General features: G+C 34.7%; 1 protein-coding gene across 1 annotated transcript; it reads left to right on the top strand.

The window, feature by feature from the left end:
• Positions 1–2340: 2340 nt before the first annotated feature.
• On the top strand, positions 2341–3337 carry LOC145086486 (Late embryogenesis abundant (LEA) hydroxyproline-rich glycoprotein family). The gene has a single exon (XM_079024249.1). It carries the CDS (start codon positions 2463–2465, stop codon positions 3246–3248), a length of 786 nt encoding a protein of 261 aa, XP_078880375.1. The 5' UTR covers positions 2341–2462; the 3' UTR covers positions 3249–3337.
• The last annotated feature ends 17866 nt before the right edge of the window (positions 3338–21203 follow it).

The following is a 21203-nucleotide window of genomic DNA, read 5'->3' as shown; positions in this document are numbered from 1 at the left end:
AAGAGTAGATCAACATTAAAGCTGGTGAGTTCATAAGTATTTTAGTGTCAAGTGTTTGTATAAGTTTGAAGAAAATGTTTGTAAGTGTTTGATGTAAAGTTTGTAAATGTTTGATGTAAAGTTTGTATACTTCCTAGAAAATCCTATATTTTCTACTAAAATGGAGAGTAGTCTTCTACCAAGACCCAATTGTTTGTATAAGTATGAAGAAAATGTTTGTAAGTGTTTGATGTAAAGTTTGTAAATGTTTGATGTAAAGTTTTTATACTTCCTAGAAAATCTTATAATTTCTACTAAAATGGAGAGTAGTCTTCTACCAAGACCCGACTGTTCTGTATGTTTGTTCTTTTGTAAAACTGAGTGTTTTCCCAAGTATATGACTATTATTACCAGAAAATAGTTACACTACCTTTTATGTGAGAAGATCATTATATGAATGTAATGGAAAAATGAAAGTGTACAGTAATGTTGTAATAAGTAACTACTAAAGCACTAACTACCTTAAAACCAATTTGTTTAATTAAGGATAAAATGTGATGTGGTTATAACCATACTTATTGACAAGTGTTTAACACGAAGACCTGCTGGTGTCGAAACTGATGTGACATTTGTCACCCCTTCGCTTGCCGGCCAAAATGTAGCGAACAGTCGGGATGTGGGATTTTCAGCCTCGTATAGATCTATACACACAATGCCCGCTCTCCCTTTAGGAGACTCTGGTTACAAAACGCGACCTACCAAGTATATTGCTAAGCCGTGAAGTAGTTTCACATTAATGTTATCTTGTTCTTGTAAAAGGATGTATGTTCCTTTCTGTTTCTTGTTATTGTATATTATATATATATATATATATATATATATATATATATATATATATATATATATATATATATATATATATATATATATATATATATATATATATATTTCGTTCCAAATTTTATAAAACATTATTTAATACAACATCGTCAATTTATTAGAAAAAATATTTATGACACGTTTTTAATTTATTTAATAGAAAAATCAAAGTTTATTTCCATCCATTTATATATCAAATTCTTTGATCCTAATTACAATATTTAGGCATAACTTTGCGACCAAAATTGTTTTTTTATCAAATATACACGTTAATTTGTATCATTTTTATTTTTACTTTTTATACAATAATATATAAAAGTTGACTTAGATTTGTTAATTACTTATAACAAAGTCATAAATATATTAAAAAATCACTTTGTAGTTTAAAAAAAATTAGTTTATTTAGATTTTAGTAATCTGTAGATGTTAAAAAACAAACAATCTTTTTTTTTTCAGACTGCAGACGTTTAGTCCACCTCTTCTACTGCAGAGGTCTATAGATATGGTCCGTAGAATGCAGAAATTTTGTTTAAAAAAACACAAATTCTTTTATTAGAAAATAGATTCATTATTTTACATAATTGATTACCAAATATTTTGAATTTCAAAATTTCTATTATTAATGTTGATTTTAAGTGACTTAGAATATATGTTAATTTTTAGAAAATAAGAGTTACAAATTATAAAAAATGACAAGTGACAATTTAGGATTATCTTATTTGTAATAAAAATGGTAATTTTGATATATATCTGTTATATATATAAACTAGGTGTGAGACTCATGTATTACATGAGTTTATTTAAAAAAAAATTAAATATAAAATTTTAACAATTTGAGAAGTTTCAATTTATAAGAAAAATAAGAAAAATTTTGAATTATTAAAATTAATGAGATTTAATGTATTGAATACATTACATATATAAACCCTTTTTAATAAATACCTTATATATATATATATATATATATATATATATATATATATATATATATATATATATATATTACCTTACATATTAAATGTGGAATTTTAATTTAATAAAATGAAAAATACAATAAAATGACAAATTGAAAATAGAAAATTCTAAAATTCTAAAAGATGTCATGTGTCCAAATGGAAAAGAAGAGTACATATGACAAAAAAAAAAAAAAAAAAAAAAAAAAAAAAAAAAAAAAAAACTTCATTTATTAAGGAGGATAAGCAAAATGTATTTACACGAGATATTAATGATCGACGCTTCATCTATTTAACAATTTATGCAATCAAATTGTATAAATGATGAAAGTAACAAAAATTTTATAATCACAACCTAAACGTAAATATTTTATATAAACACATATTCAAGCCCTTTAAAATTTGGATTGTTTCTACTTTGCAGTGAAACTAATAAAAGAGAACCGGCCAAACACAAAATGTCGAACGCGCAAGTCGTTGCCACTTGCCACGCGGTCTCCATCTTTCCAAAACCAGCTAAGTCCTCACTGTAATCCTATTTCATGCCTACCCACCACCTCCCCTCTATATCTCTCCATTCTCTCTCCCAACTCCGATCTCCCATTTCCAAAACAAACTTCAATCCTTCATTTCATTTTAGCTTTCCCACAAATGGCAGATCGTGTTCATCCAGCTGCTGCATCGGATCACTCCCATCCGCTTCCTGAATCTGTCAAGCCTCCTATCTCCGACGACAAACCACTACTTCCGCAAGGAACGTACGTTATCCAGATCCCTAAAGATCAGATCTACCGCATCCCTCCCCCTGAAAATTCTCAGAAAATAAAAAAACTTGCTAATCGAAAACCTCGACGGAGCTGCTGCTGCCGCTGTCTCGGTTGGACAATCGCCACCGTATTGATTCTAATTATCCTCCTGGCAATTGCTACTGGCATTCTCTACTTGGTTTTTCGTCCAGAAAAGTTGAAATATTCAATCGATAACATTTCAATAGGAGGCGTCAACCTGACTTCGTCAGCGCCGATATTCCCAAGGATAACTGTTGACATTAGAGCAGAAAACCCTAACGATAAGCTTTCGGTGTACTACAACGGAAAAGGAAGCTCTGTCAACGTGTATTACGCCGACGTTAACTTATGTAACGGTGTGTTACCGACGCTTCAACAGCATACGAATAACGTGACGATAATCAAAACGGCGTTAAGGGGATCAAATATTGTCTTAGCACGTGATGATCACTCGCGATTGGTATCACAGCAGGGCAAACGGAATGTGCCATTAAGATTGAAGGTTAAGGCTCCGCTGAAAATTAAAATTGGTGCCGTTAAAACGTGGGAGATAACGGTTACCGTCAAGTGTAACGTTGCTGTTGATCAATTAACCCAGAAGTCAAAGATCGTGTCGGAAAATTGTGATTATAGAGTAAAACTGTGGTAACAAAAAGAGAGGTAGCTTCGTAAATTGCTTGATTGTAAAGATCTCAAAATATACGTTGAATTATATAATCGCACAAAAACATTCATTAATTCTAGTGTAAATGTTCCTGTGGTATATTAAAAATTAAAATTTTGGTTTTCAGTTGATCAAACGAAACGAATGTCGTATTGAAAATACTACCACACAAACTGAAAATGAATCTATGCAAATTAATCTACAAATTATTGAACTATTAATTACAATACATAATCAAACTGAAATGCAACATAATCACGTATTGACAGTGCATCAGTGGTTGCGCTTGTGATTAGTTTGTGAAAGCCTATCTTAATGTAAGATGGAAAAAAATTATGGATTCTAAAATTACAGAGTTTAATAAAGTAAATATGAAACGGGTACTATACGTACACAGTATTTAAGTCATTAGGAATACATCAAATGGTCTTTGACATAATAATTTGACGAGGGCCGCCCTGATATATCTTAGGCCTGTGCGAACACAAAAAAAGGTCTCCTAAAAATATATTTATATAAAAAAAATCCAAAATATTATACACTATGTTAGAAATGGAAAACATTAAACAAAAAATATGGCCCTAGGTATAGGGATGTCGACGGGACCAAACGGGAGCGGAAATAGCTGCCCCGCTCCCGCCCCCCAAATCAGTTGATGCCCCCGCTCCCGGTCTTGCCCCCGGCTCCCCCACTTACATAGCCCCCCAGTCCTGCCCCCGGTTACCTCCATCGCTCCCAGTCCCGCCCCCCGTTCCCCCGGTTTATAGGCTTAAAATTCGATTTTTTTGCTAAACAACTACTTTGGTTTAGGTTAAAAAGACTATTTTTAACAACTTTAAAAGCTTAAAACCTAATATTTTAGAAACTAAAAAATTAAAAATCCAACATTACAAATCTAACATTATAAAATGACAATTCTAACAATCTTATAAATATAAAATACGACAAATCCAATATTATAAATATAAAATACTTACATGTCCAAAATTATATGATCAATTCACTACCTCTTCATATCCATTAATTGGAAACGGGAAAGTAAAACCTAACGTAAACCTAAAATTAGAAAATCTATTTTGTATATATATATATATATATATATATATATATATATATATATATATATATATATATATATATATATATATAAAACCGGGGCCCCCGCAGGAGTACAGGACGGAAATACCAACTCCCGACCCCGGTCCCGAAAATAAGTGGGGTTTAATTTTGCCCCCGCTCCCGGTTTTTTTAAAAATTTAGTCCTGTACGGGATCGGGGTCCCACGGGGGTGCAAACGAGCCAAGCTACTCACGAGCTACTCGAGACCGGATCGTTAAAAGCTCGAATCGAAATCGATTTTAAACGAGCCCAAGCCGAGTTCGAGCTTAATATTAAGCTCGTTTATTAAACGAGCTCGAGCTCAAGCCTATGTCATTAAGCTTGATTAGGCTCGCGAGCTTTTATATAATATTATTTAAATATATTAAAATAAAAACATATTAGGGGAATTATGGATTTAGAGTATTAGTAAACGAGCTTCTTAACGAGCTCGAGCCGAGCTTAAGCTTATTTAGACACATCAGATAAAAAACGAGTCGAGCCCGAGCCCGAGCCGAGCTTCTATAATTCTTTACGAGCTCGAGCCGAGCTCAGTACAAGGAAGCTCGAATCGAGCCGAGCTCGAGCTCGAGCCTTATATAACTTAAACGAGCCCAAGCCGAGCCTGGCCAGACTCGTTTGCACCCCTAGTTTTTGACAATTGGTAAGACCCCATAAATGCTTATGCCCTCTCACCAATTTCTCTAATACGAGATACTTTAGAAACTGCCAATTAATATATTTATATACATACACTACAAAACAAAATATAGGTTGAGATATGTAGTGCAAAAGAGTCGAACACGGGTGGTTGAGTACTACGTGACACGTCCATAACCAACTGCCCTTCAACAATTTTGGTGTTAACCGTCAATGATATTATATATAATATAATTACACTATGTAAATAGTATGATTTTGAGGCCCTATTTTTTTCGGAGGCCCTGTGCGGTGGAACACTTTAAACACCCCTAGGGTCAGCCCTGGATTTGACATGACTACGAGAAGTGACATAGCGATAAGAAGTGTGATTCTTGCATTTCCTTTAAAACCGTCCGGTATGCATGCCACGAAATGGATCGTGGTTTAGGTGGCCACGACCGTGGTTAGGCTATGGGGAGTGGTCACATCTATTCCACCGGAAAAGTGCTGCCACATATGCGCCATTCATTAATTCTAGGTCTGCCGGATGTTTGATTATGTGCCACCTTTGTTTGAGGACTCCAAATGCCCGTTCTACATCCTTCCTTGCAGATTCTTATGCTAACTTGAACATTTTCCGTTTATCGTCGGTCGAAAATGTGTATGACTTGACAAACGTAGCGTATTCTGGATATATCCCATCACCTAGGTAATACCCATATTTGTATTCATTTCCATTGACAACATATGGCATTTCTGGTGTTTTGCCCTGTAAAATATCGTTAAATATCGGAGACGCTTAGAGCACATTCAAGTCATTGTTTGACCTGGCCATACCAAAAAATGCATGCCAAAACCATAGGTCATTTGAAACCACCGCCTCCAAAATAACAGTTGGCACCCCATGATCACCTCAAGTGAACTGGCCACGCCACGCGTTGGGACAATTTTCCCACTCCCAATGTGTACAATCAATGCTACCAATCATCCCTGGAAAACCATGTTTCGCTTGATGTGCGGCATACAACTGTTCGACATCGATTTTAGTTGGATGTCGCAAGTATATGTCACGGTAAAGCTCTATGACATACTCACAAAATAAATATGTACACTCTCGACCCGTCATCTCAGACATTTTCAGATACTCATCTGATGCGTCTGCGGTTATACCATATCCCAACTGTCTAAGAGCGGCCGTACATTTTTGTATTGTGGTAAAACCGCGTTTACCTCTAGCATCCCATCGTAATTGAAAAAATTCATAATTACGTGTCAAATCTCTAGCGATACGTAAAAATAAAGTTCTATTAATACGAAAACATTCTTCGAATTTAGATAGATCATATAAACTAGCAACGACAAAATAATCACGTACCAAAAGTTCATGTGCCGCCTCTCGATCCCGGTTGATCCATTTTCTATGCTTCTTGTCGACGTTTGAACTTTCGCCCCTCTCACGTACCACATCTCGTGTCACGGATAACAACGTATACAAAATAAAATCGTCATCGAAATCGTTATCATCGGAAGACGAAATAACTAGAGGTGGAAAATTATCCATTTTTTGGTTTGATGTTTTGATGTGTGTGTTTGTTTTGAAAAAATGTGGGTGTGGTTTAGTGGAAATTGTGAATAAAGTGGATGTATATATAGAGAATTTGAAAAAATGAAAAAAAAAAAAACAGTTTTTTTTTTAAATGCAAGATATAACGGTCGAATGCAACGTTCCAATTTATTCAGCCAATCAAAGCCCTCGTCTTCGTCTGTCTTCAGCCTCACACCACATGCAACCCACCGGACTTGGGGGCGGTGTTCACGCGTGGGAGAGGCTGTCACCTCAGCCCAAGACGCGTGAAAACGCTCCCATACCGGGTAGCCATAGTGGACACCACCCCGGACCTTAGTGGTTCTTAGTGGTCGTTGTTCTTTGTGGTGGGTAAAACGGAAGAGCACGCCCAATCAGATTTCTTCTTCTCATTTCTTCTCTCTTCTTGTCTCTATCTCTCTCTACAATATATATATATATATATATATATATATATATATATAAAATTTAAAATCAAAAAAATAAGAGATATAGTGTTGGGTATACCAACATTTTAGTGGTGGTTAGTGGTAATGACGTGACACCCACCACTATAGTGGTTAGTGGTGGGTATAACGAATGACCTACGACATAGATAGTAAGGCTAAAGGGAGTGGTAACACTCTTAACACATTGCTATGTCAATTTTTTGAAAGACACGTCATTTTTTTCTATTTATCACAAAATTTTAACATTTTGTAGGGAGTAGTAACACTCCTAACACTCCATTTTTTTTATTTTTCTAATTTAATTTAATTACTCTATTTTAATAAACAAATATTTTTTTTAATATTACACAAACATTTTATAGATTTAGTTAATATCACATAAAAAATTATAAAATAATATATTTTTTTTTATGTTTTTCTTATTATTATCTTTATTGAAATTGGTCCCCACCGTTTACACTTTCTTTGAAACACAAATCCATTTCCCATTTCTATTCAGAGACTATCGAGAAGTCTCTGTGGTTCATCTCCCTTTTCATTTATTTCAGTTGCAAGAACCAGTAAAAAAAAAGTCTCTTCCAAAGTTCGTTTTAATTTCCATCTCCAAAATCTAGAGCGAGGTGCACTTCGGTCATCAAAGGAAAGAAAAGACTAAAACTACCAATTCGATATCCCAATTGTAGTTTCCTGTTTCCGTTTCAGTTTCCCCTCTCAAATTGGTGTCGAATATAGCTGTTAATTGGGGTTTATTTGGCCGATTGGGGTTTATTTGGCCGGAAAATCACCATTTGGTCGGTCCGTTGGAGTTGGTCTAAATCAAGAACAAGAAGAAGATGAAGAAGAAGAGGCGAACCCTTTTGCGTATCAGAACCTCAAACTGTGGAATTCAGTCAAAGATATGAGAACCAATCGACAGCATGCCTCCCACTCCCTTAGGCCTAATAGTTATTAGCGAGGCTCTTAGCATAACTTGGGGGGTGGTGTAGCGAGCTGCTAGGAGTGTAGTGGCCAGGCTTAGCGCCTCCCACTCCTTAGGCCTAAGAGTTATTAGAAATGAAATATATTAGTTTGCTTGTTTCAAAAAAAATCATTAAAAATACATAAAATAATTTGAAAGTATGTATATAATTAAACATAATGTTTTAAAAACCGGTTTCCGATTTAACAAGTTCGCCTGTCGGGTCAACCGACTTTTATAATTTTCATTTTTTTTCTTATTTTCTTACATATAAATACATATATAAATCATGAATTTAACATTTACAAGTTCAAACATTATATATATATATATATATATATATATATATATATATATATATATATATATATATATAAAGTTACAGATCAATCCAAATACATTAGAATAACAAATAATTATAAATTTTATTATTTTACATCAATTTATATACCTCAAAAAGAAAATAAAATATAATGCCGAAACAAAATATATTTTTAGATGAATACAAAACATCAAAAAACTTTATAACATTTATTATATGTTTTATTTAGAGAAAACTAAATAGATTCGAAAAAAAATCATCAAAGTTTATTGGGTCATCCGTTATACTCACCACATACCACATATATGGTGAGTGTCACATCAGCACCACATTCCTTTACCACTAACATGTGATATCTACCACTAACACACCACTTCACATCATTATTTTTAATACAAAAATACAACAAAATTACATTTTTTATATTAAAAAAACATTTATTTTTTAAATTGGTTTTTCATTAATTATAAAAATAAAATTACAACTTCAAACTACATTACTTAGTTAATCTAGAAAAAAACATTACATTAATTAAAAAAAACAAACATACATATAAAAAAACTAATCGTCGTTCATGTTACGTTGGTACAAATGTTCCGCGACATCTTCTCGAAGATTGAAACACGTTTCACTGTTATAAATTTCAACAAGTCGCTCTAAAAACGCATTCATTCCGGATACAAACTCCTCAATTGGAATGACAACATCGTTCGGATTATACATGCAAATCGCTCGACCTTCATCTTCAATAATCATATTATGCATTATAATACTGTTGGATTAATGTCTAAGTGCATAACTATAATTGGTAAGCCTTGACCCGACCCGGCATGGTCCATTTGGGTTGCATGGCATCATGCACTTGGATAGACTAAATGAGAGAAATAAGACACTCATGGTTATTAATATATTATAAGTTCTAGTATATTAATAATAAGAATAATAATATTTAATTAGTATTGATCAAGAATTAATTTAGAATTAATTATGTGATCAAAAGAAGACTAATTAAATATATGGGTTGATTGTGCAAATCATCCATAACTTATATAGTGGGCCAAAGCTCCATGGATAATCAAGTTGGGTTAAACCCATAGGATGCTCCATGGATGCTTCATGGAGGTTACATAACCCATGGGTCATGGAAATGAAATGTCATGACAATTAGGGCTTACATGGTGTAACCCTAATTATAACACACTATATAAGCATCATATTATTCACCAAAATCCGCCACTAGTGTGTGTAAAAGAAGGGCTAGCCGATTTCATGAGTTGTGAATTTCTCTCAAGTTATTCCAAGTGTATTTGGTGTTGTGTGAACCATTTGAGGTGTCACACTTGAGGCACTAGGCACTCAAGCTTCATGAAGACTTTCTACACCAAAGAGGTATATATTCTATCTTGTTATATTCATTGTTTTTGTATGCTAGAATAGGATAATACCTTGGATGTTCATATTTGCATGTATAATAGAGAAAACATAGATCCAAGGTATTTAGGGTTGCATGTACACTTAGGAGTGCTAGAATGCTCAAAACCCAACAGTGGTATCAGAGCCACGGGTTGTTTTCTGTTATAGTGATGCAAATATTTTATTTTCAAAGTTGAAAAAAAAGGAAAAAAAAAAACATGAAGTTTGTCAAATTTTAAGATAATTACTTGTTCTTGTGAAAAACTAATTATTTGTAAAATTTGAATAATTTGCTATATGAGTTAAATTATGTCAAATTTAGTAAAAGATAAAATGATATGATTATTTTATTAGTTTTAAAAGTTTGATCTAAAGAGTTTTATTTTTTGAAACCTCCATAAGTTATGGATATGAAAATGTTTTAAAAAAAATTGATGCAAAGTTTTTATGGAGTTAAAAAATTTTGGTGTTAATGTTTTAAAGAATTTCATAACTTAAGAATAAGTTATGGATCACCAAAAGTTTTTTGTGTTACCTTGTTTTATGAGTGAATTTAGATTAATGAAAAAAAAATATGTGATAGTTGGTTTTAATCCAAATTAATCCAAAAGAAGTTCATAAAATGTGTTTATGTAACTTAAAAGTCACATTTATGAATCTTAAAACTCATAAAAGTTAACATAGGTTACAAAATGAAGAGTCTTTTTCCTCATTAAATTGTTTTATGACTCCATAACTTGTCCTCAAGTTATGGATGTTCAAGAGTCTCTTCATTAAAGTTTTTAAAACTTTAATTAAACTCATAAGTTATGAAAATCCAAGAGTTTTGAATAGTTTCAAAAACTTGCCCTCAAGTTTTGGAATTTGTAAAGTTTTTCCCATGAATACTTTAATTCCAAGTTAAGCTCTTAGAATTTTAAAAGTTAAAATTCAACCCTTATACTTTATAATATTATAAGTTAATAATATTTATATATATGTATAAGAGTAAAGTCAGTCTTACCGTTAGTAGGCCTCATTCACGAAGCCGGTCTATAAGGGGGTATAAGGTTACTGCCTATAAAATGGCAGTTTAATGGGTCTCCACTCTCACTCACCGCTTCCATGACCGGTGGAGGGTCGTTAGCCGAACGGGTAGGAAAAGGACTAGAATTCTCCCTTCATTAAAAGTATTAATGATAAATACTAAGTAACTAAACTCTTATAAATACCCAATCTTAGTTACTTAGGAAAATGTGAATAAGGTGCTAATCCATGAAATTACACTTTGCACTTTGTTTAAGTCGGTTAGTGGAGCGTGTGTAGTTAACCGGCACACTAACTCGTATTTAACAAGGTAGGCAAAGGGTAACTTAATGTTTATCATAGTATTGATGGAGCGTGTGTGGTTAACCGACACATCGATTGGGGGGTAAACACTTAAGGGTACCAAGTAATTTGCATGGTTACTTCACACTTTGTTTTGTGATCCTCGGCATCCCAGTCACAAAACCTGAAGGGCACACTCGAGATTGAAACATGCCATTGAAAAGTTCAATGAATCTCAAAAGATCTATGAGTTTCAAATCCAATTAAAACCTAATAATATATTTCGTTTATCTTGGTGGAAATTAGTGAATCGTCATTCACCTACCTTCAAATATTTTATAGCTTGGATTACGACATCCCTCTTCTAAGTTATAAAATAGTTTGTTGGGTCCTAACCTTAATATTTCATATTGGGTGTCATATTAAGGACTTTAGATCAACTGTCTTGAATATCTCCCAAAAGATGTCTAAGTTCAGACATCTATGATCTTCCCAAATCTCTTGGAACTTTACTTCTTTCACCTCCTCCAATTATTCTCCCTAACCCACAAGTTCTTGAAAAGTTTAAGGTCACTCATTGGCAAACAAGGTCTATGTGTAATCACATCTTGGAGATGAAGTCACGTATTGACAAGCCGGGAGAGTTGGGTGTCAAAGTCTAGAGGAAGTGGATGTTCAATCACTTTCTAAGTCACATAGTGAATTCCTTTGGGACTCCTATGAAATAGACTGACAAGACCCTTAATGATCCTATCTATTTGCTTGGTGCTGCTAAATCAGAAATGATTTTGTGTACTAGTAAAGCAAATTTTATTAGGAGATTAACTTCCCAAAACTTTATGGACAGGGACAATAGTGACATAGGAAATCCAGAAAAGCATTATCTTCCCAATGGAAAGGGATTGGCCATAGTCAACTTGGTTGACCAAATGGTAAAGAGAAAGACTAAATCTAAGATAGTCCCATGTACTATTACCTAAGGGTCCATATATTTCTATTGCCAAAGGAAGGGGCTTTGTTTACGAAGCTGCCAAACTTACCTAAGAATGGTAAAGTCAATAAGTTTGACTCTACTTCAGGTAAAGTCCACTATCTAACTCTGCTAAGTTTCTATTCTGAGATTCTTGATACATGATGTGACTGGGTCACATGGTGATGTTTTAAGAATCAAAGAAAAGTGAAGGAACTTAAAGAAAGAATATGCTCGCGTTGATGGATTTCTATCGCATAGTTTGAAGATCGGATTCTTGAGCTACTTCTTAGGAGTTATGAGATATTGCTTAGGAATAGATAACAACAAGTTTTCATATGGATTGTAAGGATAAGTTTTTCCACAAAGTTTTAAAATAAAAGGAAATTTTTGATTTTATTTATTTTATGTATCCTTACAATGGCGTTTGTGGAAAATTGTTGCTTATAAGATTCCACTGATAGCAATATTGGAATGTGAATTTTATTCTCTCATTTGTGGTAATGTCTAAATTTACCAAATAAGGAAAGATTCTCATCGCCCAAGTTTCAGTTGGATAGAAACTTGGAATCATGCAAGTTGTATAGCATGATGAATGAGAACTTTCAAGTATTGGAAAATTAAGACTAATTACTTGTTCACATGGATGTGTGAGTCATGTAAAGGACTAAGGGACCGAGTACACATTCTTGTGCACTGATTAAGTCCACCACAAAAGATTGATAAGACTATTCGTCATGATTTACTTAAGTTCAGTAAATATGGTTATACTTACAAGTTTAAGTATAATTCTGAAACATTGGAAAAGTTTCAATGTATGGCAGAGCGAATAAGAAGAATCAAATTAGGCAGAAGGATAAAAGTTTCTCAAATCTGAAAAGATGGGAGAGTACTTTAGTATCAGTTTTTGTGATCATCTTAATGATTAAGAAGCCATATCAAAATTAGTTCTCAAAGGAAATCTTAGTGCATTCTTATGACTAAGAAGAGGAACTTGAATTGTTGAAATGGTTAAATCAAGAAGATAAGTCATAATTCGTTCCAATACAAGTCTTAGAGTCATACTCCAAGATTATAACTTGAGTGACATGTCTTAAAGAAGGTTTAAAATACTTGTCAAATGTACGAGTAAAAGCTTTCTACTCTTGTACATTTGAAATTGGTAAGTTGTGATGTTTTGGATAAAACAAAGACCAACTAAGGCAAATTGTGTGAAGTGTTTGTCTTGATTAGAATCCACACTATCTCTTGAATATCTAACAAGAAAGTCTTATAGGTCAAGAGGACAGTGGGAGTCTTGAAGGTCTTGAAAGTCTCAAGAACTAATCAGGAATAAAACATGAAGTTCTTCACACGACTTAAGGTTTATGACATATTTCTATGCCCATTCCAGTTAAGGTTGCTTTGCATATGAGTTCTTAGAGTTCTCAATTGGTTGCACAACAACTTGGAAGCAATGGCAGGCCCTTGAGCTGTTAGATGGCAAGAAATTAAGATTGAGTTCAATCCATATGAGTTTGGATTTGTCATTATCCTAGTCTTGTGATTATGGTTTGACAAATTCACATGGATAAGAACACATACACCATTAAATCTAAGTGTCATAAGGTTTCTCTCCGATTCATGAAAATGATGGTGAGGAAACACTTTCACTAAGTAGATTTTAGTTAGATAGCAATTGTGATATTTGCATTCTCCAAGTCGTTAGTGGGGCTGTGTGGTTAACCGGCACACTAACATGGACTTGTGAGAAGTGGCAAAATGTTCTAAACAATCAAGACTATGATTACGACATCCCTTTTCACAGTTCTTAAAATTGTTTAGACACACCTGTGAGCTATCTAAGATAAGGTGTATGATTATGATAAAGTTTTATCAAAGCAATCTAGTATCAGAAATCTGAACTTTGGTAAGAAAGTCAATAAAGTATTGATTTCTAGAAGTCCAGCTGATTTCTGAGTACATGTCAAAGCTAGTGGGAGCATAAGTGTTCTGCTAATAATCATCATGTTAGTGGGAGAATGATAATTATGATGAAGTATTGCAAGTTAGCAATGTTAATTATAGAAAACAAAAGGTTTCAATTGGGAAAAAGTTGTTTTGCTATAATTAAGGGAGAGGAAATTATACTTCATCTCAAATCTATAAGCTTAGATCGTGAGGTTTTAATCATTTAGTCAAGGATATATATATATATATATATATATATATATATATATATATATATATATGAGTTTCATGTTGGAATGGCTCAACATAAGGAAATTCTGTATATGGGTCCATTATTTAAGTTCTAAAATTCGATTATGATTACGGCATCCCTTTTTATAATCTGAATTATGAGAACTTGGCAAATTGAAATGGAAATATTATAGCAAAACACTAGTTTAGTCTTTATGTGAGACATCATGAATCTCGTGTCCCATATGCTTCATATATAGAATCGATTGCATGTGCTATATTCATCCTTTCTAAAAATTTCCAAATGCCTGGGGAATTAAGAAGGGAAAAGGTCTAGAACTGGATATGACTAAAATGATTAAGCAATTGTCGAGGACAATCTAAGGTTTACCAAAGATTGGTTGTTCAATGACAGTTGGAAGTATAGTGATAATTCTGGAAGGACCATATTGACATAATTTGTAAGGAGGCAACTCTTGTTCAGAAGTGATAGTCAAAATGGAATCTGGAAATGTTTCAAAGTTAGAAATTATTCAATCTGTGTAAGATTAGGAAACTTAATGCAAGAAGGATGTTTCCAAGGAGTTGATCTCCTTTGGAATGCTCTGTAATGGTTGTTGTCAAGTCTTTCTGACTTTGTGCATAATCATTACAAGAGGATCAATGCATATAAGTTTAGAATCTAACGGATTTTAGTAAATGGCATGAATTTGGTATTCTTGCATTTGCAGTAAGGATTTGGGACTGTGAATGAGAATCATTGGAGTTATGTTCAATTGATCTATTTCACAAAGTAAAGATTATAGACAAACATAGTATGCATACTTGGTGTGTGACATGACTAGTGTTTAGAAAAACATAGTGTACATGCTTGGAGCATGGGACAACTATTGTTTTAATTCAAGAATAAAGTTGATAGCTGAAACAGTATACAATGAATAATGTGTAATCATATGGTGATAAATAAAAGGTGTTTTATTTTATATTCATAAGTTCTGAGACCATATTAGATTCCATTATTATTGTGTTTCATTTTGCATGTTTTGACTTCCAGAATAAACTAGGTCATTGTTCTGGATGACTAAGTTATTCAAACCATCCACAGTCGGTCATATGTTAGAAGTAGATACGAATCAAGACTGTCATGGGTTGGGCTTGTAGAGGTCTAAGATGTTGGACAAGGTGGTGCTACAACACTCATGAGTGCTCATAAGTTCTGAGTATTGGATTCAACCCGCGCTCATTGGAATCACTTCATGGATTTTATCACGAGTGATCATGAGAGGATAATATCTATATTCTTCAAACCTAGAGATATGAGTTGTTACTATGATTTGATAGTACATTGATTGCACGAAATCGCATTGGTAACTCGATGTTATAAAACGTGTCTTTTTATATGATTCAACAAGTAGTAGAACAAGCCATATGAGTCGAAGTTTATCCATTCCTTTTACCTTCGGGATAAAAGCGATATTTGTGGGCCCCTCGATGATTTGATGATGAAAAATGGAAGTGCTCGGCCGGGCCATGACTGATTTGATTTGTTCAATTAGTCAGTCATCATAAATCGGAAATCGGGAAACAACAAATGGATAAAGAGAATGATTATAATCCATGTCTCAGTCCATATGATATCTAGAATGGAGGAATATATGATCCCTTATCTAATGGAGATGTCATTGACAAAGGTCAGAGTTCATATACAAGGTCAGAGTTCGACGGAAGCTTTTGAGAGCTACGATTGCCAGTCGGTTCTTGAAGTCATACACAATAATAGTTTTAGACTTATCCAAGTGGGAGACTGTTGGATTAATGTTTAAGTCCATAACTATAATTGGTAAGACTTGACCCGACCCGACGTGGTCCATTGGGGTTGCATGGCATCATGCACTTGGATAGACTAAATGAGAGAAATAAGACACTTATGGTTATTAATATATTATAAGTTCTAGTATATTAATAATAAGAATAATAATATTTAATTAGTATTGATCAAGAATTAATTTAGAATTAATTATGTGATCAAAAGAAGACTAATTAAATATATGGGTTGATTGTGCAAATCATCCATAACTTATATAGTGGGCCAAAGCTCCATGGATAATCAAGTTGGGTTAAACCCATAGGATGCTCCATGGAGGTTACATAACCCATGGGTCATGGAAATGAAAGGTAATGACAATTAGGGCTTACATGGTGTAACCATAATTGTAACACACTATATAAGCATCATATTATTCACCAAAATCGGCCACTAGTGTGTGTAAAAGAAGGGCAAGCTGATTTCATGAGTTGTGAATTTCTCTCAAGTTATTTCAAGTGTATTTGGTGTTGTGTGAACCATTTGAGGTGTCACTGTGACAACCCAAAGTTATTTCTGTTACATAATCCCGTTTTCACTAACGGAATTCGGCGTTGTATATATAAATTTCCGTAATATTTGGAGTCGTCAATAAATAAATATCTATTTATTTATATCTTCTTGACATTATCATTTTTGTATAAGTAAATATAATTGTAAGTGTTAACCTCGTTTAACCAAACAAAGTTGTATTACTTTTAACCACTTCACCCGGGTAAAAAGTATTAACCCTGTTAAACTTTAGCGTCGGGTAGCCGTGTACCGGGTACAATACCCGAGGCATATATAAAGGAAATGAACACCACTTTGAACCCTTTTACCACTCATTCACACTCTCTCTCACTACTTTCTCTCTCTAGACCCGAACCCGACTCCAAAACCGCGAATTTCGGCCTCCAAACGTAAGAGTTTCTTCCCTAGCTTGTTCTAAACGTACTCCATTGCATTTAGCACACAAAAATCATAGGATTTAGTGGAAAACATGGAGTTTACGGCCTAAGAAGCCCCTTAGGCCGTAAACACCCCAAAACCTAGCAAATGTCCCGTTTTTACTTCCTATAAGCTTGTATACTAATTAAAGGATATACCTAGATGAGTTTGGACATGAAAACTTAAGATTTTAGAGCCTAAAAAGGAGTTTACGGCCCAAGCTTGTGCGTAGGCCGTAAACACCCAATTTCCATGTCAAAAAGCCCCAAAAACTCACCTAAGGCATTCTAGAATTTTAGTTATAATTCTTGGAAGTGCTTAGGACAATTTAACAACTCATTTTGAGGGAAAAAATGGATTTTACGGCCCAAGCATAAGCTAGGACCGTAAACTCCCCCAAACTTAGCCAAAATGATGGTTTAAGCCCCTAAACACCCTTATACCTTCACTAGAAATCAAAGGAAATGGAATAAAGGCCTTAACATCATGAAATGGGGAGTGAACAAGAGTTCACGGCCAAGCCATGAGGCTTACGGCCATAAACTCCCAAGGAGTGGCCTTTGGGCCCTAAACTCCAAGGGAGTGAACTCATGAGCCCCTTGTTACCCCCTTTGGCCTTGTAAAATACCCTAGAACCACCACCTCTTGCATATGAAACTAGATAGAATTCAAAAATACCCCTCCCATGAGTTTACGGCCGTAAACTCATGGGGGACAAGGCCTCCCAACCGTAAACTCACTTAGGGTGGGTTTTAGGAGAGTAAACTCCAATGTGAGGTCACACACTCCTTCCATACAACTCATTGACCTTCTAAACTCAACCATAAGGCCTTTAATCAAGCTTAAATGTTTAAATGATTTAAATAGAATATAAGTCACTAATTACTTTCAAAACACTTATCCCACATGTTAATAGGGTCTTAAAGGGTGTACAAGTCCTTATTTGACACCAAACGCTCAACCGACACTTTCATCCGATTTACCCGATTTACTCGGTTTCAGGTGAGTTCATACCCCTTCAATGAACCTTTCAAATGTTTTTATATGTTTTAGGGGGGGGATACAAGTCAAATATACATGTTTATGGAAATTAATCACATGTGATTCACTATCTGTAGTTCAAATCACATATGATTTACCGCTATGCTTTATAAAAGGATTTTATGTTTTCAAAACTATTTTGGATAAATAAACAATTTTCTAAATGTTCCATTTGGACATGATTTTTATTAAATAAATTTTTCTTACAAAATGTAACCACACCAATACATTTATATAAGTAAGACTTGAAGGACTTAGGACCGATAGCTCGCCTTATTTCCTGTTCTTGTTTGATTGTGGGCTTAGGGTAGTTGTTATCCGTCCGACTGTCGTTGATTTCTTAGTTATATATCATGTATATTAGTGCTGGATACGAGTATTTTCATTTCATCCGATGCTTAAACCACTAAATTGACAAGAACCATACACACTAAGTTAACTGTAATAAGTATAGTTAAGGCCACTACTACTCGCTATAGCTACTACTCTACACACTATAATACACACTATTACGAGACTATACACTAATAAGAGAACACACTACAAGCTATACAAAAGACTACTACACTATAATACAAGAGAAAGTACTAATCCGAAGATAACACACTAACTCACTATGAGATACTCTATTCGCTACACACTACGCCCAGAGTTTTCCGACAGGAGAACGACGCTACATGTATAGATCTATACGGGGCAGACACTATTACATCCCGACTGTTAATTTCAGTCCGAGCTGTGTAGGCCCAGGGATGCCGCTACTTCACTACACTGTGCATGACCGGGAAGGTCATGGGGCCCTCTATTATACACACCATTGATAACATCCAAGGAATACATTATAACCACACTAAAACACTAAACTAAAGGCTAAGTTAATATCCCGAAGTAAAAAAGTATCTAACACTAAAGGAAGTTTGCACCACTATTATTGATTTCAGGCATAACCTACCATATTGCATTACTTATTGGAAATTCACTATTATACTGTTACAATAAATGTTTTTCTTCAAAGATGAAAATTACATGTTTCTTAAAGGTTTTCACTTACAATGTATTTCTGGAAAATATAGGATTTTCTAGGTTTTTCTACTACTTATGAATGTAAATTACAACTTTTCATACTATCGGTTCTAATGCTTTTTATACGAAAACTCACACTAAACTCTTATGAACTCACCGGCTTTATGCTGATATTCGTTTTCAAAACAACTTGTATCCTCAGTTCAAAGATAGACAGGTACAGGTGCGGCATTTTGGAGAAGGTGGAGCATACAAGATCCATCTCTTATTTTTGTAATACTTTTGGTGCTTGTTAAACATTACAAAACACACTTGTAATTAAACTCACTATGTAATGCAATGGTTGTATGTTTCTTGTTTTTACTATTATGCAATTGTGATGATACTGTACATGACGTCCTCCACCCCGAAATGTATTCCGCCGTTATCGGTTTTGGGGTGTGACAGATTGGTATCAGAGCATTGTTTATAGTGAATCAAGTATATCAACCTATAAAATATATACGATCTATAAACACTTCGGGACTAAAACACTCTGACCAAGAATATATACTGTTAAGCATCTAAAAGATTTAACTAAGTATATATATACACACATCGCTATAAAACACAGAAGTCAGTATCACCCTAGAACAGAACAAAAGTATTAAGATTGTTGGATAGCACAATTGGGCTTAGAGACATATAGTCACATTTGGGGGGATGTAGCCTGATCAACTACGTTTTCCTGGGGGTGACTAGCATGTGCCTAAGCTTAGTTGTGGTGTTGCAACAAGTCTAAAAACTTACCAACACTACCACAATAACGTTACCATAACGATACTATAGGAGTATTATGTATCTCTAAAACATTCGTATGTGATAACTAAAAGGGTCGTTACTGGTAGGACAATAGTTGCTAAGTGGATACGCCACGGTTACATGTGACTAGGGCGCTATAGACTCAGAATCTGTAGCCTTTGCTTCATTCCCTATTCTTGTTTGATTGGGGGTCTGAAGTTAGGGTTGCTTATTCGAAGGACTATCTTGCTTCGGTTACATGTAATCGGTATGCACTACGCAAGTATTGGGTCGACTAATAATGATTCATCTTATAAGTATCTTAGAGTAGTACGCCTGCTAACCTTTCCTTTCCCCTTTCTCGTGTAGATAGCATGGCTGGCTTCCACCATCTCGGTGATCCGTACTATCCAAACCAGGGCAATGGAGGATGGCTCAATGAGGAGTCAGACGATGATCACCCGATCCCTTTAGATGATCATCATGTTGAAGGCTTCTCAGATAGCTCGAGCTCCGAACCAGAAGTTAACAACCAACCTCCTGAAGCTCCGAACCCCAACCCCCGTCCGGCATTTCAGGGTCCCACTCCTATGTGGGCCATATCCTTGCATCGATGGAGTGAGGAGCAGGGCCAGCCTTTACCTTACAATGGAGACCAAAGCTTCTACAACATAAATGAAGGAGGACCAACGGATCGGGTTCTGCCCATCATGATCCGAAGGATTGCCAGGAATGTCGAGCGGGGTCAAGCTGCTATTGGTCGAGTTGTAGAAGTGGATTCCAACTCAAATCTCAACACGGTTCACATCCGCCAACTTGAAGAAGCCATGGACAGGACAAGGAGGACCAACGAGGCTCTGCAGCATCAGCTGGCTGCATCCCGAGCCGAAGTTAGGGAACTCCGAGCACGCCAAAGGACTCATGATCAACACCTTCAAGAAGTTATGCGTCAGCTAGCGGACCTGAGGATTCGCCCAACAAGTAACCGTCGCCAGTAGAAGACGTCTAGTTACCTCACTCTTTTGTTTAAAGGACTAGCCTTTCCTCTCTATGTTCCGTAGATCTCTTGTTTGTAAACATTCCTAGCTTAAAAATACTCTAACTAGACCTCTAAACTGCCAACATTTTCTTTATGGTTTGATGTAAGACCTACTGTTAGGTTAATTTTCATGAACTTGTGTTACATCATTAATACCAGTAAATTGGCAGTTAACTACTCTATTGCTATGACTCTCATTCTGATTTTGGATTATGTTGATTTAATCCATGAAACACTCTATTCATATTCGCAATAGACTCTTACTATTGCTATCATTTCTATGATCTTCCAGTGAAAGATGCCTCCACGAAAGCGTCCGAACAGAGGAAGACCAGCA

The sequence above is a fragment of the Lactuca serriola genome, chromosome 2, assembly GCF_051521515.1.
Source record: "Lactuca serriola cultivar US96UC23 chromosome 2, Lser_US96UC23_V15, whole genome shotgun sequence".
Taxonomy (NCBI): domain Eukaryota; kingdom Viridiplantae; phylum Streptophyta; class Magnoliopsida; order Asterales; family Asteraceae; genus Lactuca; species Lactuca serriola.
Note: the sequence above shows the minus strand (reverse complement) of the source record. Positions and strands in the feature narration are given on the sequence as shown.

Coding starts and splice junctions, on each gene's coding strand:
- LOC145086486 (XM_079024249.1), top strand. CDS start 2,463: ATGGCAGATCGTGTTCATCCAGCTGCTGCATCGGATCACTCCCATCCG.